The sequence below is a fragment of the Aquarana catesbeiana genome, linkage group LG04 (genome assembly GCF_042186555.1).
Source record: "Aquarana catesbeiana isolate 2022-GZ linkage group LG04, ASM4218655v1, whole genome shotgun sequence".
In the NCBI taxonomy this organism is placed as follows: domain Eukaryota; kingdom Metazoa; phylum Chordata; class Amphibia; order Anura; family Ranidae; genus Aquarana; species Aquarana catesbeiana.
This window is the reverse complement of record NC_133327.1, coordinates 131123561-131141279: the sequence shown is the minus strand read 5'-3', so window position 1 is coordinate 131141279 and position 17719 is coordinate 131123561. Positions and strand designations below refer to the sequence as shown.

Sequence of the window (17719 nt, the reverse complement as noted above, 5' to 3'; positions counted from 1 at the left end):
TAGCCCCACCATGTCCTCCTGAGGAGTCCCTTGAACTGTTTGACCACAGTGTTGGGTACATGCTCCAGGAGGATGCCCAGCATTTGGAAGGCTCTGATGATGATACTGAGTTAGATGAAGGCAGTAACATGAGCACGGACAGAGGGGGTGCGCAAGAAGGACAGCAATCAGGCAGTCATGCTCCCCCTGCTGCAGCATACTGCCAGGTTTGCTCCAGTTATGAGGAGGGAGGGGATGATGAGGTCACTGACTCAACGTGGGTGCCTGATAGGAGAGAGGAGGAGGAGGAGGAGGCGGCACATCACCAACGAGGCAGGATGCCCTCCAGGGGCCAGCCTAAGGGCAGCACACTGACTGCATCACACCCCAAAGCTCCACATGTGCAGGGCGCTGCAGTCTCTGCGCATTATTTTTATTTATTCTTTGGTGTGGGCCTTTTTTGAGATGAGTGCATCAGATCGCACCGCTGCTATTTGCAACATATGTCTCAAGCGTATCTCGCGTGGCCAAAACATCTCCCGCTTGGGTACCACATGCTTGACCAGACATATGTTGACCTGCCATGCAGTTAGTTGGCAAGCGTATCTAAAAGACCCACACCAAAGAACAAAGAGGACCTCTCCTTGCTCCTCATCAGCTGAGATCTCCAACCCCACTATACCTTCAGTCCTCTCTGAGACCTGCACTGAGAGGAATGAAGGTGTAGAATTAGGTGTGTCACAGCCAAGTACTTGTGGGCAATCTGCTTTCCGTACACCGACGTCAGATTGTACCAGGCAAATTTCCCTGCCCCAGCTGCTGCACCGCCGAAAGAAGTTTGCTCCCAGCCATCCACATACCCAGCGGTTGAATGCTAGCTTGGCAAAATTGCTAGCACTTCAACTGCTGCCTTTTCAGTTGGTAGAGTTCAGTTCAGTTCAGTTCAGTTCAGTAGGCGATTCCGGCTCTCTACCGGCATGTGGAAGGCAATGTCCATGCCTCACTGGACAGGGCGGTCAGCGGTAAGGTGCATACTATTGCTGACTCATGGTCCAGCAGGCATGGACAGGGACATTACCTAAGTTTCACGGCGCATTGGGTGACTCTGCTGGCAGCTGGGAAGGATGCAGGACAAGGTGCAGTAGTGTTGGAGGTTGTTCCGCCACCACGCCTCCAAAATGCCACTACTAATGATTGTGACACACCTCTCTCCTCCACCCCCTCCTCTTCTTCCTCCATGGCCTCTTCCTGTGCTTTGTCCTCGGAACCAGCGGTGCTCCGTAGGCGTTCAAGGGGCTACGCATGTACGCAGGCCAAAAGATGCCATGCGGTGCTTGAGCTGGTGTGCTTGGGGGACAGGAACCACACTGGGGCAGAGGTTCTGTCAGCTCTGCAGGTGCAGGTTCAGAGGTGGTTGACGCCACGCCAACTTAAGGCAGGAATGGTGGTTTGCGACAATGGCACCAACCTCCTCTCTGCCCTCCGACAGGGACAAATGACCCATGTGCCCTGTTTGGCTCACGTCCTTAACTTGGTGGTGCAGCGGTTCTTAGGCAGGTACCCGGGCTTACAGGATATCCTGAGGCAGGCCAGGAAAGTCTGTGTGCATTTCCGCCGGTCATATAATGCCAGTGCTCGGCTGGCGGACCTCCAAAAGGAGTTTAACCTGCCCAAGAACTGCATGCCCGCCAGGTGGAACTCAACGTTGGCCATGCTGCAGCAGCTGCACACGCAGCAGAGGGCCAGCAATGAGTGCCTGTGCGACTATGGCACCAGGACAGGGTCAGGGGAGCTTGTTTTTTTTCCCCACGCCAGTGGGCAATGATCAGGGATGCATGCATTGTCCTGTCACCATTTGAGGCCACGAGGATGGTGAGCAGTGACAGTGCATGCATCAGTGACACTGTCCCCCTTGTCCACCTGTTGGAGCACACGCTGCGTGGAATAATGGACAGGGCACTTGAGGCAGAACAGAGGCAGGAAGAGGAGGACTTCCTTAGCTCTCAAGACCCCCTTTATCCAGACAGTGTTCCTGCGTGCCCGCTGATCACACAGGAAGAGGACGAGGAGGAGGAGGATTGTGTCAGTATGGAGGTGGAGCCTGGCACTCAGCATCAGCAGCAGTCTTTAAGGGATCAGTCCCAAGAAACACATGGACTTGTACGTGGCTGGGAGGAGGTGGCTGCGGACCATGTCATCCTTAGTGACCCATGGGACCCTGGACCGAATCCCTCAGCAAACCTACGCTGCATGGCCTCCCTGATCCTGCAAAGCCTGCGTAAGGATCCTCGTATTCGTGGTATCAAGGAGAAGGACCAATACTGGCTGGCAACCCTCCTTGATCCACGTTACAAGGGTAAGGTTGCGGACCTTATCTTGCTGTCGCAGAGGGAGCAGAGGATGAAACATCTTTGGGAGGCCTTGCAGAAAGGTTTGTGCAACGCGTTCCCAGAGACCGGTCAGCCAAAGAAGGAGCGGTGGAGAAGGTGGCCATCTGACCGATGCGTTCAGACAATTTTTTAGTCCACAGCCCCAAGGTATGATCGGTTCCAGCAACCATCGCCAGCGTCTGTTTTACATGGTGCAGGAATACCTAGGGGCAAGATCTGACTTGGACACCTTTCCCACCGAAAATCCTCTGGGTTACTGGGTCTTGAGGATGGATCACTGGCCAGAGCTTGCACAGCATGCAATTAAGCTACTGGCCTGTCCTGCATCCAGCGTTCTTTCGGAACGCACATTCAGTGCTGCTGGAGGCTTTGTAACCGATCACAGGGTGCATCTGTCCACCGACTCGGTCGATCGACTGACCTTCATAAAAATGAATCAGTCTTGGATCACCACCAGCTACCAAGCACCTGATGCTGATGTAACCGAATAATTTTTTTTGAAATCTCAGATCCCTTCAAAGACTGCCTATGCTGATGCTGAGCGACTATCCTGAGTAATTATCCTCTTCGTCCTCAATGATCACGCTGATAGCTTGTAAGAACATTTTTGGTTCTGGGCGCCGTCACCAGTGCCTAAGGCCCAATTTTTCAGCCCCTGTTTAACAGGGGCATGTAATTACAATTTTTGATGCAATACTTTGCAGCAGGGCTCGTTCCTGCGTTCCAACTAGAGTATCTGTGAGGGGTTGCAGTGTTGTGGCACCAGCACCAGTGCCTAAGGCCCAATTTTTCAGCCCCTGTTCAACAGGGGCATGTAATTACAATTCTTGATCTAATATTTCACAGCAGGGCCCATTTCTGCGCCCACCAAGAGCGAGTGAGGACTTACAGTGTTGTGGCACCAGCACCACCACCAAAGGCCCAATTTTTCTGCCCCTGTTCAACAGGGGCATGTAATTACAATTCTTGATCTAATATTTCACAGCAGGACCCTGTGAGGGCTTACAGTGTTGTAGCCACAACAACACCTAAGGCCCAAATTTCTGCTGAGTATATAGGGCAGGTCCCTACTTTCAAACATCCAACTTACAAACGACTCCTACTTGCAAACAGAAGGAGACAACAGGAAGTGAGATAAAATCTACCCCTAGGAAGGGAAATTCTCTCCTGTAAGAGTTAATATGGGAAAAACATTTCTCTTTCCACTGATGCTTTATCACCAATCCTTGTTTCACAAAAAAAGCCAAATTTTCAAAAAACATTTGTCATTGGGACAAAAAGTGAGGTGAAATCTTCTGAAGAGGAGCACAGACAGCAAAACAAATGTCACAGGGGTGATAACCCTTCCCTATGTTTTCCAAAAAGCTTAAAAAAGATTTTTTGGCTGGAGCTAAACACGTTAAAAATGTACCCGTTCAAAATTACAAACAGATTCTACTTAACAACAAACCTACAGTCCCTGTCTTGTTTGCACCACCTGTATACTGCTGTTCAGAGTATATAGGGCCTGGTGGCCCCACACCTTTCCTTTTTTTAATTTGGGTGTGGGGTTCCCCTTAATATCCATACAAGACCCAAAGGGCCTGGTAATGGACTGGGGGGTACCCATGCCGTTTGTCTCACTGATTTTCATCCATATTGCCAGGACCCGACATTACATTAAACCCGCAAGCAATGACTTTTTTTCCTTTAAAAATGACATTTTGTACAGGGACTGTTCTAAGCACAGGAAACACACGCCACTTTACAGGCATACTATAGACACCCCCCAGGTATGATATTTAAAGGAATATTTCACTTTTTTTTTTTTTTAACTTTAAAGGGGTTGTAAAGATGTTTTTTTTTTTTTTTTAAAATAACAAACATGTTATACTTACCTTCACTGTGCAGCTCGTTCTGCACAGAGTGGCCCCGAACCTGGTCTTCTGGGGTCCCTCGGCGGCTGTTTCAGCTCCTCCCCGCAAGCATTTACCACCTTCATGCGAGCTCCCTCGCACGGTGGTGAGTGCTTGCGGGCGCGCTCCCGTGATACAGCCGGCGGCTATAGCCGCTCGCTGTATCACTCGGCCCCGCCCCCCGGCGCGCCGCGTCATCGGATGTGATTGACAGCAGCGCGAGCCAATGGCTGCGCTGCTTTCAATCCATCCACTGCAGCCAATCAGCGACCAGGCTGAGCTGCAATGAAGCTGACGAGGAGCGAAGATTCGAGGCGTCAGGTAAGTAAAACGGGGGGGCTGGGGGCGGCGGTACTGTCAAAAGTTTTTTTACCTTAATGCATAGAATGCATTAAGGTGAAAAAATGTTTACCTTTACAACCCCTTTAAGCATCATTAAAATCACTGCTCCCGAAAAAACGGTCGTTTTTAAAAGTTTTTTTTGCATTGATACATGTCCCCTGAGGCAGGACCCGGATCCCCAAACCCTTTTTAGGACAATACCATGCAAATTAGCCTTTAAAATTAGCACTTGTGATTTTGAACGTTCCAGTCCCATAGATGTCAATGGGGTTCTAACGTTCGTGCGAATTTTCGGTCCGTTCGCAGGTTCTGGTGCGAACCGAACCGGGGGGTGTTCGGCTCATCCCTAACTGTCAGTCTTACTATTAAATTATTCATTGATTTCATTGAGTTGGTGTAAAAACAATTCATGGTGAGGAAGAAATGGAGACTCTGGCAGGGGAATCTAGCTGTGCAAAATGCCCTACACAGTGAAAAACCTTATAAACTCAATTATACATATAAAAAATGTACAGATTACTAGAATGAAAAGTGCCTCTTTTTATAACATAAATGCATATGGTCTCTTTCCATCATTGTAGGCTATATTGTTGGAGCTGAGTGGAAGAACCTCCTATCCATTTGTAAAATTAGAAGCTATAGATTGTGGGATGGATGTATGGTCAGTCGAGAGGCTGGGGAAAGCCATAAGATGCAGCCAGTTAACATCTGTGACCTTGGATTACAATGAGTAAGACCCTCACGTATACATAGAGTCCAAGCTGATATTCCTGTTGACGTGACCAAAACATTTTCTTTTGTCAGGTTCAAAGATGAAGGCATACAGGGTCTTGTTCGTGGCCTGGAAGAGAACACGAAGGTGGTGTCTCTTAGTCTGTGTTATTGTAAGCTTGGTCCATCCAGTGGGGCACTACTGGGAAAAGTTTTAGCAGAATCAGCAGTAAGGTAACGAGTTATGGTCTTTTGTTATAAATTGAATTTGCTTCAGTGATGCTGTCCCAAGAACTTTAATGGACGGATACCCAAAGCAACCAGATTTTAGCAAATAAAAGCAATCTGACCACTGAAAACATTTTCTGATTGGTTAGTATAGTATATTGCACGCTTTAAAAAATTATTTTCTGTTTTACATAATGGGAGGGGAAATTATTTAACTGCTTCGGCACTGAAAGGTTTTACCCCCTTCCTGGCCAGAGCACTTTTTTCGATTCGGCACTGTGCCGCTTTAACTGACAATTGTGCGGTCATGCGATGTTGCACCCAAACAAAGTTGACGTCCTTTTTTTCCCACAAATAGAGCTTTCTTTTGGTGGTATTTGATCACCTCTGCATTTTTTTTTTTTTTTGTGTGCTATAAACAAAAAAGAGCGACAATTTTGAAAAAAACACATTATTTTTTACTTTTTGCTATAATAAATATCCCCCAAAAATATATAAAAAAAATTTCTTTCCTCAGTTTAGGTCCATATGTATTCTTCTTCTTCTTCTACATATTTTTGGTAAATAAAAAATCGCAATAAGAGTATATTGATTGGTTTGCGCAAAAGTTATAGCGTCTACAAAATAGGGGATAGATTTATAGGATTTTTATTATTTTTTTTTTTACTAGTAATGACGGCGATCTGCGATTTTTATCGTGACTGCGACATTATGGCGGACACATCGGACAATTTTGACACGTTTGGGACCATTGGCATTAATACATCGATCAATGCTATAAAAATGCATTGATTACTGTAAAAATGTCACTGGCAGTGTAGGGGTTAACACTAGGGGGCGATCAAGGGGTTAATTGTGTTCCCTAGTGTGTGTTCTAACTGAAAGGGGGGGGGGGACTGACTAGGGGAGATGACAGATCACTGTTCATACGCTGTATGAACAGACAATCTGTCACTTCTCCCCACAGAGAACAGGGATCTCTGTGTTTACACACAGAGATCCCAGTTCTCGCCGTGTTACGAGCGATTGCGGGAGCCGGTGGTCATCGAGACCACTGGGCACTCGCATCGGCTCCGGGGCGAGCTGCGGGTGCGCATGCGCACCCCTAGTGGCCACCAGAGGGAGTGACGTAACATAACGGCGATTTGCGCAGCCGAGCCATGTTGCCGCAGTACAACTGCAGCGGCTGGTCGGCAAGCGGTTAAATAAATAGTGGAAGCATTTCAAAACTTATAAACATTATAAACCATATAAATACAACATAAACAGATACATTTATTAGCCCCCCAAAAAAAGAAACATGTACTCACTTTTGTGGCGGGTGCCTCCCGTGGAGGCGAATCTTTTTTATTTTATTTTTCGGTACGTCGGCGGAGCCATAGAAGAAGATGAATGGACTTCGTGGGACATTTTTATTTTTTTTATTTTTTAATAAAGGACTTGTCAATAGGTGTGTCTTGTTTTTTTAACATTTTGACACTTTTTTTGTGAAATGGTATGGGTACAATATGCCCGTTACCATTTCAAACAGGGAGGGCGGGATCTGGGGGTCCCCTTCTTAAATGGGGCTTCCAGATTCCGATAAGCCCCCTGCCCGCAGACCCCCACAACCACCGGGCAAGGGTTGTGGAGATGAGGCCCTTGTCCCCATCAACATGAGGACAAGTGCTTTGGGGGGCTACCCCAAAGCACCCTCCCCATATTGAGGGCATGTGGCCTGGTATGGTTCAGGAGGGGGGGGGCGCTCTTTCGTCCCCCCCTCTTTTCCTGCGGCCTGCCAGGTTGTGTGCTCGGAAAAGAGTCTGGTGTGGATTTATGGGGGGACCCCACACCATTTTTTTTAAATTTTGGTGCGGGGTTCCCCTTAAAATCCACACCAGACCTGAAGGGTCTGGTATGGATTTTGAGGGGGACCCCTATGCCATTTTAAAAAAAAAAATTGGCGCAGGGTTCCCCTTAATACCCATACCAGACCTGGAGGGCCTGGCATGGAATTTGGGGGGATCCCCACGCAATTTTTTTTTTTTAATCAGTTTGTCTGAGGTCCTAAATGAAGAGGTTGCTTAAAGATATGCCCTAAAAGTTCTGGGAATGTCAAGTTCATGAAGATCAGAAGTTTTTCCTTTTGCCCGAAAAGGATGGAAGTTCCCATTTATTTGCCAGATGAAAGACCGATGTCACTTAAGTTATAGTGTTGGAGTGGTCTGAGTACCATCCTATCTGGGAAAAACAGAATGTAAGGCCCTGTGACGCCTTAGCACTTGAAGCTCAGACACTCTTCCTCCTCCCGAAGTAATGACCCCTCACATTTTTGTAAATATTTTATTATATCTTTTCATGTGACAACACTGAGGAAATTACACTTTGCTACACTGTAAAGTAGTGAGTGTACAGCTTGTATAACAGTGTAAATTTGCTGTCCCCTCAAAATAACTCAATACACAGCCATTAATGTCTAAACCACTGGCAACAAAAGTGAGTACACCCCTAAGTGAAAATGTCCAAATTGGGCCCAAAGTGTCAATATTTTCTGTGGCCACCATTATTTTCCAGCACTGCCTTAACCCTCTTGGGCATGGAGTTCACCAGAGCTTCACAGGTTGCCACTGGAGTCCTCTTTCACTCATCCATGAAGGCACCACGGATCCTGTGTCTCATCAGACCACAGGACATGGTTCCAGTAATCCATGTCCTTAGTCTGCTAGTCTTCAGCAAACTGTTTGTGGGATTTTTTGTGCATCATCTTCTTTCTGGGATGACAGTGATGCAGACCAATTTGATGCAGACCAATTTGATGCAGTGTGCAGCGTATGGTCTGAGCACTGACAGGCTGACCCCCAGTCCTTCAACCTCTGCAGCAATGCTGGCAGCACTCATACATCTATTTCCCAAAGACAACCTCTGGATATGACGCTGAGCATGTGCACTCAACTTCTTTGGTCAACCATGGCGAGGCCTGTTCTGAATGGAACCTGTCCTGTTAAGCTGTTGTATGGTCTTGGCCATCATGCTGCAGCTCAGTTTCAGGGTCTTGACAATCTTCTTATAGCCTAGGCCATCTTTATGTAGAGCAACAATTCTTTTTTTCAGATCCTCCGAGAGTTCTTTGCCATGAGGTGCCATGTTGAACTTCCAGTGACAAGTATGAGAGTGATAACACCAAATTTAACACACCTGCGCCCCATTCACACCTAAGACCTTGTAACACTAACGAGTCACATGACACCGGAGAGGGAAAATGGTTAAATGGGCCCAATTTGGACATTTTCACTTAGGGGTGTATTCACTTTTGTTGCCAGCGGTTTAGACATTAATGGCTGTGTGTTGAGTTTTTTGTGGACAGTGTTATACAAGCTGTACACTCACAACTTTACATTGTAGCAAAGTGGCATTTCTTCAGTTTTGTCACATAAAAAGATATATTAAAATATTTACAAAAATGTGAGGTGTGTACTCACTTTTGTGAGATACTGTATATACAGCAGAAAAACTATTAGCAAAATCTTTCCTATTGCTGACCTTTTGTTTTGAGAATGTTCTTTCCATAGCAGTCCAATGCTTATAGAGTCAGTGAATCAGCGTTAGCAAGTGCAGTTAGCTTGCTTGCCACTAGATGGCTCTGTTCCTTAAAATAGTCTGGTATAGTAAAAACCGTCATCTAGTGATGTAATGGGTGGATCTAGTGAACATTGAAGTGCCACGAATGGGGTTCTGTTGAGTTGTGGCATGGGAGCCAAATACCCCAGAGCTATTTGGATGTAGTCCGCTACTGTCCTATGGCCCTCTATAGAGCAGAAACCCCAGGCGAGGTGTTCAACACTCAGCAGGAACAGCAGTAGTTGCCCTGACTCTTTTCACAGCCTTCTGTGGCAGTAAGCGTTTGGAACATTTGGAGAGACTGGTATACTAATGAGGGATACTCGGTGAAGGAAGCTGAATGCTTAGTATAAATAGGGGGAAATGGTCCCAATTCCGTGGTGCTTCCTAAGGTGATGGAAAGGGAAGATGGCTTACAAATTATGTGCTTGCCAAATGACAACTATAGAAATGTCTACACCTGTGTGTGTGACGTTCCATGCAAAAAAATTTTGTCAGATGTCATGGCCATCTTTGAGGTTGCCAATGAATACCCTCATAGTCCACTGACACTTCCTCCAGCTTTCTAGAAAGCCTGTACAGAGGTATGGGCAACAAAGCTGTAGGCAGTGTCTGCAAGAGCTTCACATTGCATCAGTGATCCATTGATCATAGGTGCAATGCTTTGAAAGCTCATGTAGGTAAAAATAATAAATGCTAATTTCTTTCTGAAAAATTGTGTATTTATTATTTTGGCCTAAAGGATGAACTTAGCCTTTAAAGCATTTTGAAAAGAAGGCATCCATGGTTCCCCCCATTTTTCAAAAGTGTACTTTGAATAAAGTTTTTCTATTTTTCCTATTGGAAACTAATTTACCCTGCAATAAGGAATGTTTTAATGAATGCTTTTTAAATAATAGCAGTAAGCAATTCAAATAAGTTTTACTTCAAAGAGCAGGTTATTTTCAGTGTTTTTTTGCCAATAGTAACAATTACAGTGCCTTGAAAAAGTATTCATACTCCTTGAATGTATTTTCCACATTTTGTCATGTTACAACCAAAAATATAAATGTATTTTATTGGGATTTTATGTGATAGACCACCACAAAGTGGTACATAATTGTGACATGGAAGGAAAATGATAAATGGTTTTCAATTTTTTTTACAAATGAATAGCTGAACAGTGTGGCGTGCATTTGTATTCAGCCCCCCCTGAGTCAATACTTTGTAGAACCACCTTTCACTGCAATTAAGCTGCAAGCCTTTTTGGGGATGTCTCTACCAGCTTTGCACATCTAGATAGTCAAACCTTTGCCCATTCTTCTTTGGATGGAGAGCGTCCATAAGAAGCAATTTTCAAGTCTCAGCACATATTCTCAATTGGATTTAGGTCTGGACTTTGACTCAACCATTTTAACACATAAATATGCTTTGATTTAAACCATTCCATTGTAGCTTTGGCTGCATGTTTAGGGTCATTGTCCTCCTGGAAGGTGAACCTCTGTCCCAGTCTCAAGTCTTTTGCAGACTCTAACAGTTTTTCTTTTAAGATTGCCCTGTATTTGGCTCCATCCATCTTCCCATCAACTCTGACCAGTTTAATTTTGGTCTCATCTGACCAGAGCACCTTCTTCCACATGTTTGCTGTGTCCCCCACATGGCTTCTCGCAAACTGCAAATGGGATTTCTTATGGCTTTCTTTCAACTATGGCTCTCTTCTTGCCACTTTTCCATAAAGGCCAAATTTATGGAGTGCACAACTAATAGTTGTCCTGTGGACAGATTCTCCCGCCTGAGCTGTGGATATGTGCCACTTTGTGTTGGTCTATCACATAAAATCCCAATAAAATACATTTACGTTTTTGGTTGAACGTGACAAAATGTGAAAAATTTCAAGGGGTATGAATACTTTTTCAAGACACTATATAAGGTTTCTTGTTGACTACATACTGTAAATCTAATTACTTTAAAATAAACTGACTCCTTCTTCTCTACTATCTTTGTCTTGCAGTGAACTATACCTTACTGGGAACTATCTGCAGTGCTCTGGAGCAATAGACCTAATTGCAAGTATAGCAGATTATGCCCAGGGTCTGGCTACAGAGAGGCCACCTGAGCAGCCATTTGATTTAGCTCATCAAATTCTAGAAGGTAAAAGTGAATTTCCTTTATTCTAAATAAAACATATGTAGCGCCTCCCTGGGTCTTCCAAAGGCAGGGTGTCACTTCCAGAGACACGGAGTGAGCTAGCATTTACCCCAGGGCTGAGTCCATGGCTATAATGGGGAGTTTTGAACAAAAATTGGGCTCCAGTCACTTTGGCCTTTTCAAACCTTTAATGTAGAACTTAGTACTTAGAACTTAGTAGGAGGAGGGAGGGTTAGGGGTCTCAGATACCAGTAGCAGATCACTTAGAATCCTTGGATCCAGAAAATGTACAGCTTCACAGTACCAGAACCTTTAAGCCTGACCTGGCGATACTGCAAACATGTTTTCAGATGTAGAACAAGATCCAGCTTCACAGTGTCAAAACCTTTAAGCCAACCCGGGAACACTAAAAGGGAGGTTGTTACTTTCAGATGCGTCCTCCAAAAGAGTCACCAGGCCCTCCTGAGAGACCACCCTTCATCCTGGCTCTCTCCAGCAAGGGTCTGACTTCTTCCACACCGGGCAAGACAGCCTAAAGTGGGGGCCCGTGCATTGTGGACACACGGGCGCTGCCCCCCTTTCCCTGCTGCCACCTCCCTATCCATGCCCCTGGCCTCTTTCAGAACGCCGGGTACATGGATTCCTATGGCGGGGGTGTTTTCTTTTGTAATGCTAAGCTATATACCCTGATCTGTGAGGCTGATCTATATACTCTGTCCTGTGATGCTCAGCTGTATCCTCTGTCCTGTGATTCTGGGGTTGTATACTCTGTCTTGCGATGCTGAGCTATATACTCCTGGCACTATGGGTGGAAGCAAGTGTAATACAGGTGATGGAGTGGGTGAATACTATAAGGGGTGGGGCTTATGAGAAGTGGGAGTGGTCAAAAAGGAAGCGCGGGGTCTGGCGCCCCCATCCTAAAACTTTACCAGCCGCCACTGGCTTTAGTTGGCCCCAGACAGGCTTCTGGGCCTACACGTAGAGTTCACCTCAGCAGCACCTCCTCAAGCCAGGAGGGCCAGAGGCAAGAGAACGAGCACATGGCCCAGCCAAAATATATATCCCCTCCCAGAATGCACCAGTGGCCAAGAACCTCCTACTGGGCTGGCTGGAAGAAAAATAAATATTCATAGCTCAACTTAGTTGTACTATCTCATAATGGCCTGTAGTACCAGTGACACCTACTGGCAACAGTGAAAAATGCACAACCTAATTGAACTTAGGTAAAGACCAGATATAAACTGTACAATCAGGCAGAGCTGTCTACAGCTCAGCCAAAAACTAAATATGCATTATAGCCCCAGTTTAGGACTAGGGCACTACACATATAAATTGTGTCATCCTATATGCAGGGTGACCATAAAAGACCACATCCCTGCGTGCGGTGTAACTAATACGAGTATGCGGAGCTCAACCCGGAAAGAACTGTTAATAACTGGTGTTTTCCAGTCTTATCTCTCCCACAAGGACCTTCCTAAACTCACCCAAAACTCATCAACACACCTTGTGAAGTTTGTCAGGCTTTAAATAACCAGCAAAAGCCCTAAATCAATGGGTCAATTAAAACATCAATATACAAGGACAGGGCTAACAAGCACAGTGGGAAATAGTACAGGCACAATATCTTAAAAAGTAACACTCTTTACTAAAGTTAGGCAAAATAGCAGAGGCATAAATAAGTAAGAACACCCACAGGCCTCTTCTCAATATCTCTGGGTAAACCAGCAACTTTCACACTTAAAGGAATTTACCAACAGTGATCTAATGCTAGGGCATAGTTCCTCTCTATTCTACTAACCAGTGGGAAGGTAATTAACATGGCATGTGTTGAGACCTAAGTCCTGAGTTAGAGAGCTCAAATTAATTTGTAATCCTGAAAGATGCAACACTGTCCAGCAGAACAGGCAATAAGGAAGCCTGCAGCCATGAGGCCTCTCACCATTAGTTATAGCTTGTATAACTACCCTTAAGGCTGGGTTCACACTATTGCGAATTGGATGCATATTGCGAATTGGATGCGTATTCCCCACATTCAATTCGCAATAGCAGGTGATTTTGACCGGCTCTCTGTGGAGCCGATTCACACATCTCCACTGCGGCTCCGGTGCAAATTTGCTTAGGAGCTCTGTGCGTCTTTTGGTCCGTTTCAGGTCTGAATTCAGCCAAAAATTCGGGCTGAAAGTGGACCTGAAACAGTGAATTCGCACTGGATTCCTGCTGTGAGCCGCATGCGAAGATATTGTGAACCCAGCCTTAAGCTGAATTAAAGTCTCCATACTTACATCCTTTTCAAGGGTCCAAAGTCTACAAGGGGTCGCTTGCCGGTCCTGACATCTTCTTCCCAACTCATTCTGGGTGCCAGTCTTTAGCCATTTTCATTGGTCAGTGTGGAATGACATAACTCCTGCTCCAGGAGGCATCGATGTAGACTGAGCTGGGCATGCATGCGCAGCTCAGTTTACATCCCACAGAAGACTGTGAGCAGGCAGGTATGTGTATTTCATTGCAGAAGAAGAGATATTGCATGTCTCTTCTGCAATAAATAGCCTGCCTGTTCATATGTTTTTTTATATTGCCTTCAGCTCCCCTTCAAGTGTATCTCTTCATTTTCTGGTAATTTATATCTGTTTGTGTCCTTTGTTATCTGTACAGCTCAAGGTCAAACTGGAATTTCTACTGCAATATCAGGAGACCTGGAAATTAGTGAAAGACCTGCAACTTCACATGACAGAGCAGCTGAACACAAAAAAAGCAAGAAAAAGGGTACATTTGTTTTATTTGTTCAAAAGCTGAAGACTAATACATGTGGGATGTACAGATGGTTAACACTAGCAGGGAGGCTCACTAGATTGCTTTAGACACAGGCAGAGAAGGCTAAAAGCATTATAAGCAGTGATACCTTTTAGTGGCTAACTAAAAATATTAAAACGTTGTTGGTGCTTTAAAACTCCCTCGTCAGGTATAGTGATAGATAAATGCAAAATGTAAAAATGTAGCAGAGCTTGGTGAAAAGATTTATGCTCTGCAATTGCTGGTCATTTCTTTATTGCTTTATTTACCATTGACTCATTAGGAATATCATGTTCTGGTAGTGCAGTGAATGATTTACAGCTGTACTTCAAGCAGTTATAAGAGACACAAATTAATGCAGTCATGTATTCATTAGTACATCAGTACATGTTTTTTTTTGAAGCAGGAGAAGGCAGGAACACAAGAGGCCAATCAGTTCATGTGCTAACAAAGAAAATAACTATAGGAGGAGAAAGCAGAGTGAATACGTGATAAGTTCATGACTGTGCTGCTTCTCCTTTCACCATCCAGTCAGTTTGGGAGCAGGCCTATGCTGGTTGTCATTTGAATCAGCAGACTGAGGGCATCTAGAGGTGGAAAAGAATTACTGCAGGGAACAGCTCCAGATTGAATAATTATCTATTTATTTTATCTTTTAAAGTAGTGGTCTACAAACTGCGGCCCTTTGCCCAGATGTGGCCTTTTGCTTGCCTTTGCCTTTATCCAGCCCTTGAGGTAATATTACTGCCACTGGCACCAACAATGGGGCATAATTCCTGCCACTGACACCAACAACGGGGCACTATTCCTTCCACTGACACCTACAACGGGGCACTATTCCTTCCATTGACACCAACAATGGGGCATAATTCCTTTCACTGACAACAAAAATGGGGCACTAATCCTCTGACTGACAGCAACTATCCCCCCCCAACACCAAAGATTGGGCATTGTTTATTCCCACTGGGCACAGTCCAGCCCCCTTAAAGTTTGAAGGACAGTAAACTGACCCTTTCTTTAGAATGTTTGGAGACCTCTGTTTTAAAGGCTAAGTTCACCAAAATAAATAAATAAATGCACATATTGTTTGCAGGTAAAAAAAAAGTGCTTTTTTTTTTCTATAGCCTGCATGATCAGCAGATTGTGGGTGCAATGTCAGGCACCCGCAGATGCTCAGTAAAGCCGTCTGTCTCTACCTCCCATACAGACAGGAGGAAAATCTATGAACTATGAGAGCGCTCACCAGTGCCCTCACAGTTCATTGAAAACTACAAACCATCTGCTGCAGTGGAAGATGGTAGTTGTAGTTGATTCATTCACAGATTGCTGTGAATGAAGGAGGCAGCCGTGTGGATAGAGCCCCGCATTGCCACACTCTTTTTTGATTGTGATAGCGGGTGCGGGGAGAAAATCAATGCTGGGGATTGGAGGGGTGCAGGCAGGTGCTCTTTGGTAACATGTTACACGTTAGACCCTAAATACGGATGTAACATGTTGATGAACATATCCTTCAATTAGCTATTTTTGGTTTATATTTTGGACTTTTGCTTTAAGGAAGCGCAAACTGTTATATAGCTAGTGTTTCAACCCTGAGATATAGAATCAATCTATCATAAGAATGAAAGTGGAATGTTTTGTCTAATTCAAACACAACATAATAAAATAAAATAACAACTCTTTTATTACAGGGTAGTTGGCCAACCAATCTGAAAGGAGTATCGATTACTATTTTTGAAATCAAAGTCTGTCTGCAAAAGGAGAATTGTCTTTCATTTCTAATGTCGCGTACACACGGTCGGACTTTTCGACCGGACTTGTCCGACGGACGCCGACGGACCAAATCCGGTGGACAATCCGATCGTGTGTGGGCTTCACCGGACCTTCAGCGGACTTTTCCAGTCACAAATCTGAAGGACTTTAGATTTGGAACACGCTTCAAATCTTTACGTCGTAACTCCGCCGGACCCAGAAATCCGCTCGTCTGTATGCTAGTCCGACGGACAAAAATCCACGCTAGGGCAGCTATTGGCTACTGGCTATCAACTTCCTTATTTTAGTCCGGTGTACGTCATCATGTACGAATCCGTCGGACTTTGGTGTGATCGTGTGTAGGCAAGTCCGGTCATTAGAACGTCTGTTGAAAGTCCGCCAAAAGTCCGTGGAAAGTCTGTCGAAAGTTTGTCGGACGGGCTGTCGGACTTTTGTAGCTGAAAAGTCCGACCGTGTGTACGCGGCATAAGTTGTAACACTGTTGCTTTTTTGCTTCATATTTATGTCTAAAATGCACTCATTAAGAGTGTCTGTTGTTTTCTACGTAAAGCTTATAGCTAAATAGGGAGAGCTTGATTTGTATACAGCAGGCTTTTTCAACCAGGATGCCTTGAGGTTTCTTCAGGGGTGCCTTGGCAAAATGCCTAAAAAAATATCAAAAATTGTATACATGCCAGCAGGTGGATTAAGCCTGCATTTTAATTACACAAAGCCATAGGTTTTCATTATGCACCATTACAACTTTCTAGATATTGGCATCCTAACAACCAATGATGTAATCAGTTGATAAGGATGAGGTCTGTTGCCTACACAGCAACCTTGTTAGACCCTCCTGTACCCCTCTCCCTCAGCAATAGGGTCAAATTAGCTGACTGATTGAGAGAAATTGGGAAAAGAGAAACATTGGAATACTAGTCAGTACAAGTTTGCAAAAGTGTATTTGCTTTGGAAGAATAAATCACCTCTAACATTGGGTGTCCTACATGTGGATGTTCCTGCATTTTGTAAAGCTATTAGAATTTTTTTTTACATTTTAGAATGGGGTCCCTTGGGACCTTCCATAATTATAAAGGGTGCCTTGAGATTGTCTATCATTTTAAAGGGTGCCTTGACTGAAAAAAAGATTGAGAACCACTGGTATACAGTATTTAATGCTCTACTGGCACAAGATTACTTCCTAAAAGACACCTGTATCTTTGGTACAGTAGTCATTTTATTACTTGCCTACTCCTTCTAAGTGCATCTCACCAGGATAAATACTTATCAATCCAGTAATATGCCTTATCCAGCCCTCCTCAAAGCTACCCTGCTGTTCCCTTTCTAGTGTACATGTGTGCTGAAACCACATTCTTTCCTATGGGAAAGCCATACTGTTTTAAAGGATCAACAATGGCAGAGCTAATTTTTATACTTTGGAAACAATCCAAATCACAGCAAGTATGTCACATACTACCAGCTCACCAGCCTCATGTGCTTGTAGCCACAGAAAATGGGATTCATGAAAAAAAAATCTTAAGGGACACAGTCATGAGATTAATGGAGGCTGCCATTACTGACTTCTCCATGAAGACTTCAGTACTGTCCGAGTTGCTGAGTTGACCTAGAGTGAGTTTAGAAATAAGCAGTTCTGAAATTTTTGCAACATTCATTCACAGCATGTTTGTTTCAGAAATATGCCTGAAACATACTGATGTCAAACACATTTAGGCATCTAGAGTTTTCAGCTGTAGGTCTGTAGTGGCAGCCCTCATACTTCCCTCATGACATAGTCACTTTAAGTCTATTTTAATCTATTGAAAAAGTAATAAGTTAAAACCACACGGAAAACAGTTTTAGGTGTCTAATAATACATCAAAGTTTTTCCTGTTGAATCAAGTATGACATTATAGC

General features: G+C 44.5%; 1 protein-coding gene across 2 annotated transcripts in view; it reads left to right on the top strand.

Moving 5' to 3' along the window:
- Positions 1-17719, top strand: part of LOC141141411 (uncharacterized) — a 68879-nt gene that overhangs the window by 16096 nt on the left and 35064 nt on the right. For both annotated transcript variants that reach the window (XM_073629059.1, XM_073629060.1), the window contains 4 exons: positions 5188-5336; positions 5411-5551; positions 11133-11272; positions 13922-14032. In XM_073629059.1, the coding sequence (XP_073485160.1) occupies positions 5188-5336; positions 5411-5551; positions 11133-11272; positions 13922-14032 (541 nt within the window). The remainder of the gene's footprint in view (positions 1-5187; positions 5337-5410; positions 5552-11132; positions 11273-13921; positions 14033-17719) is intronic.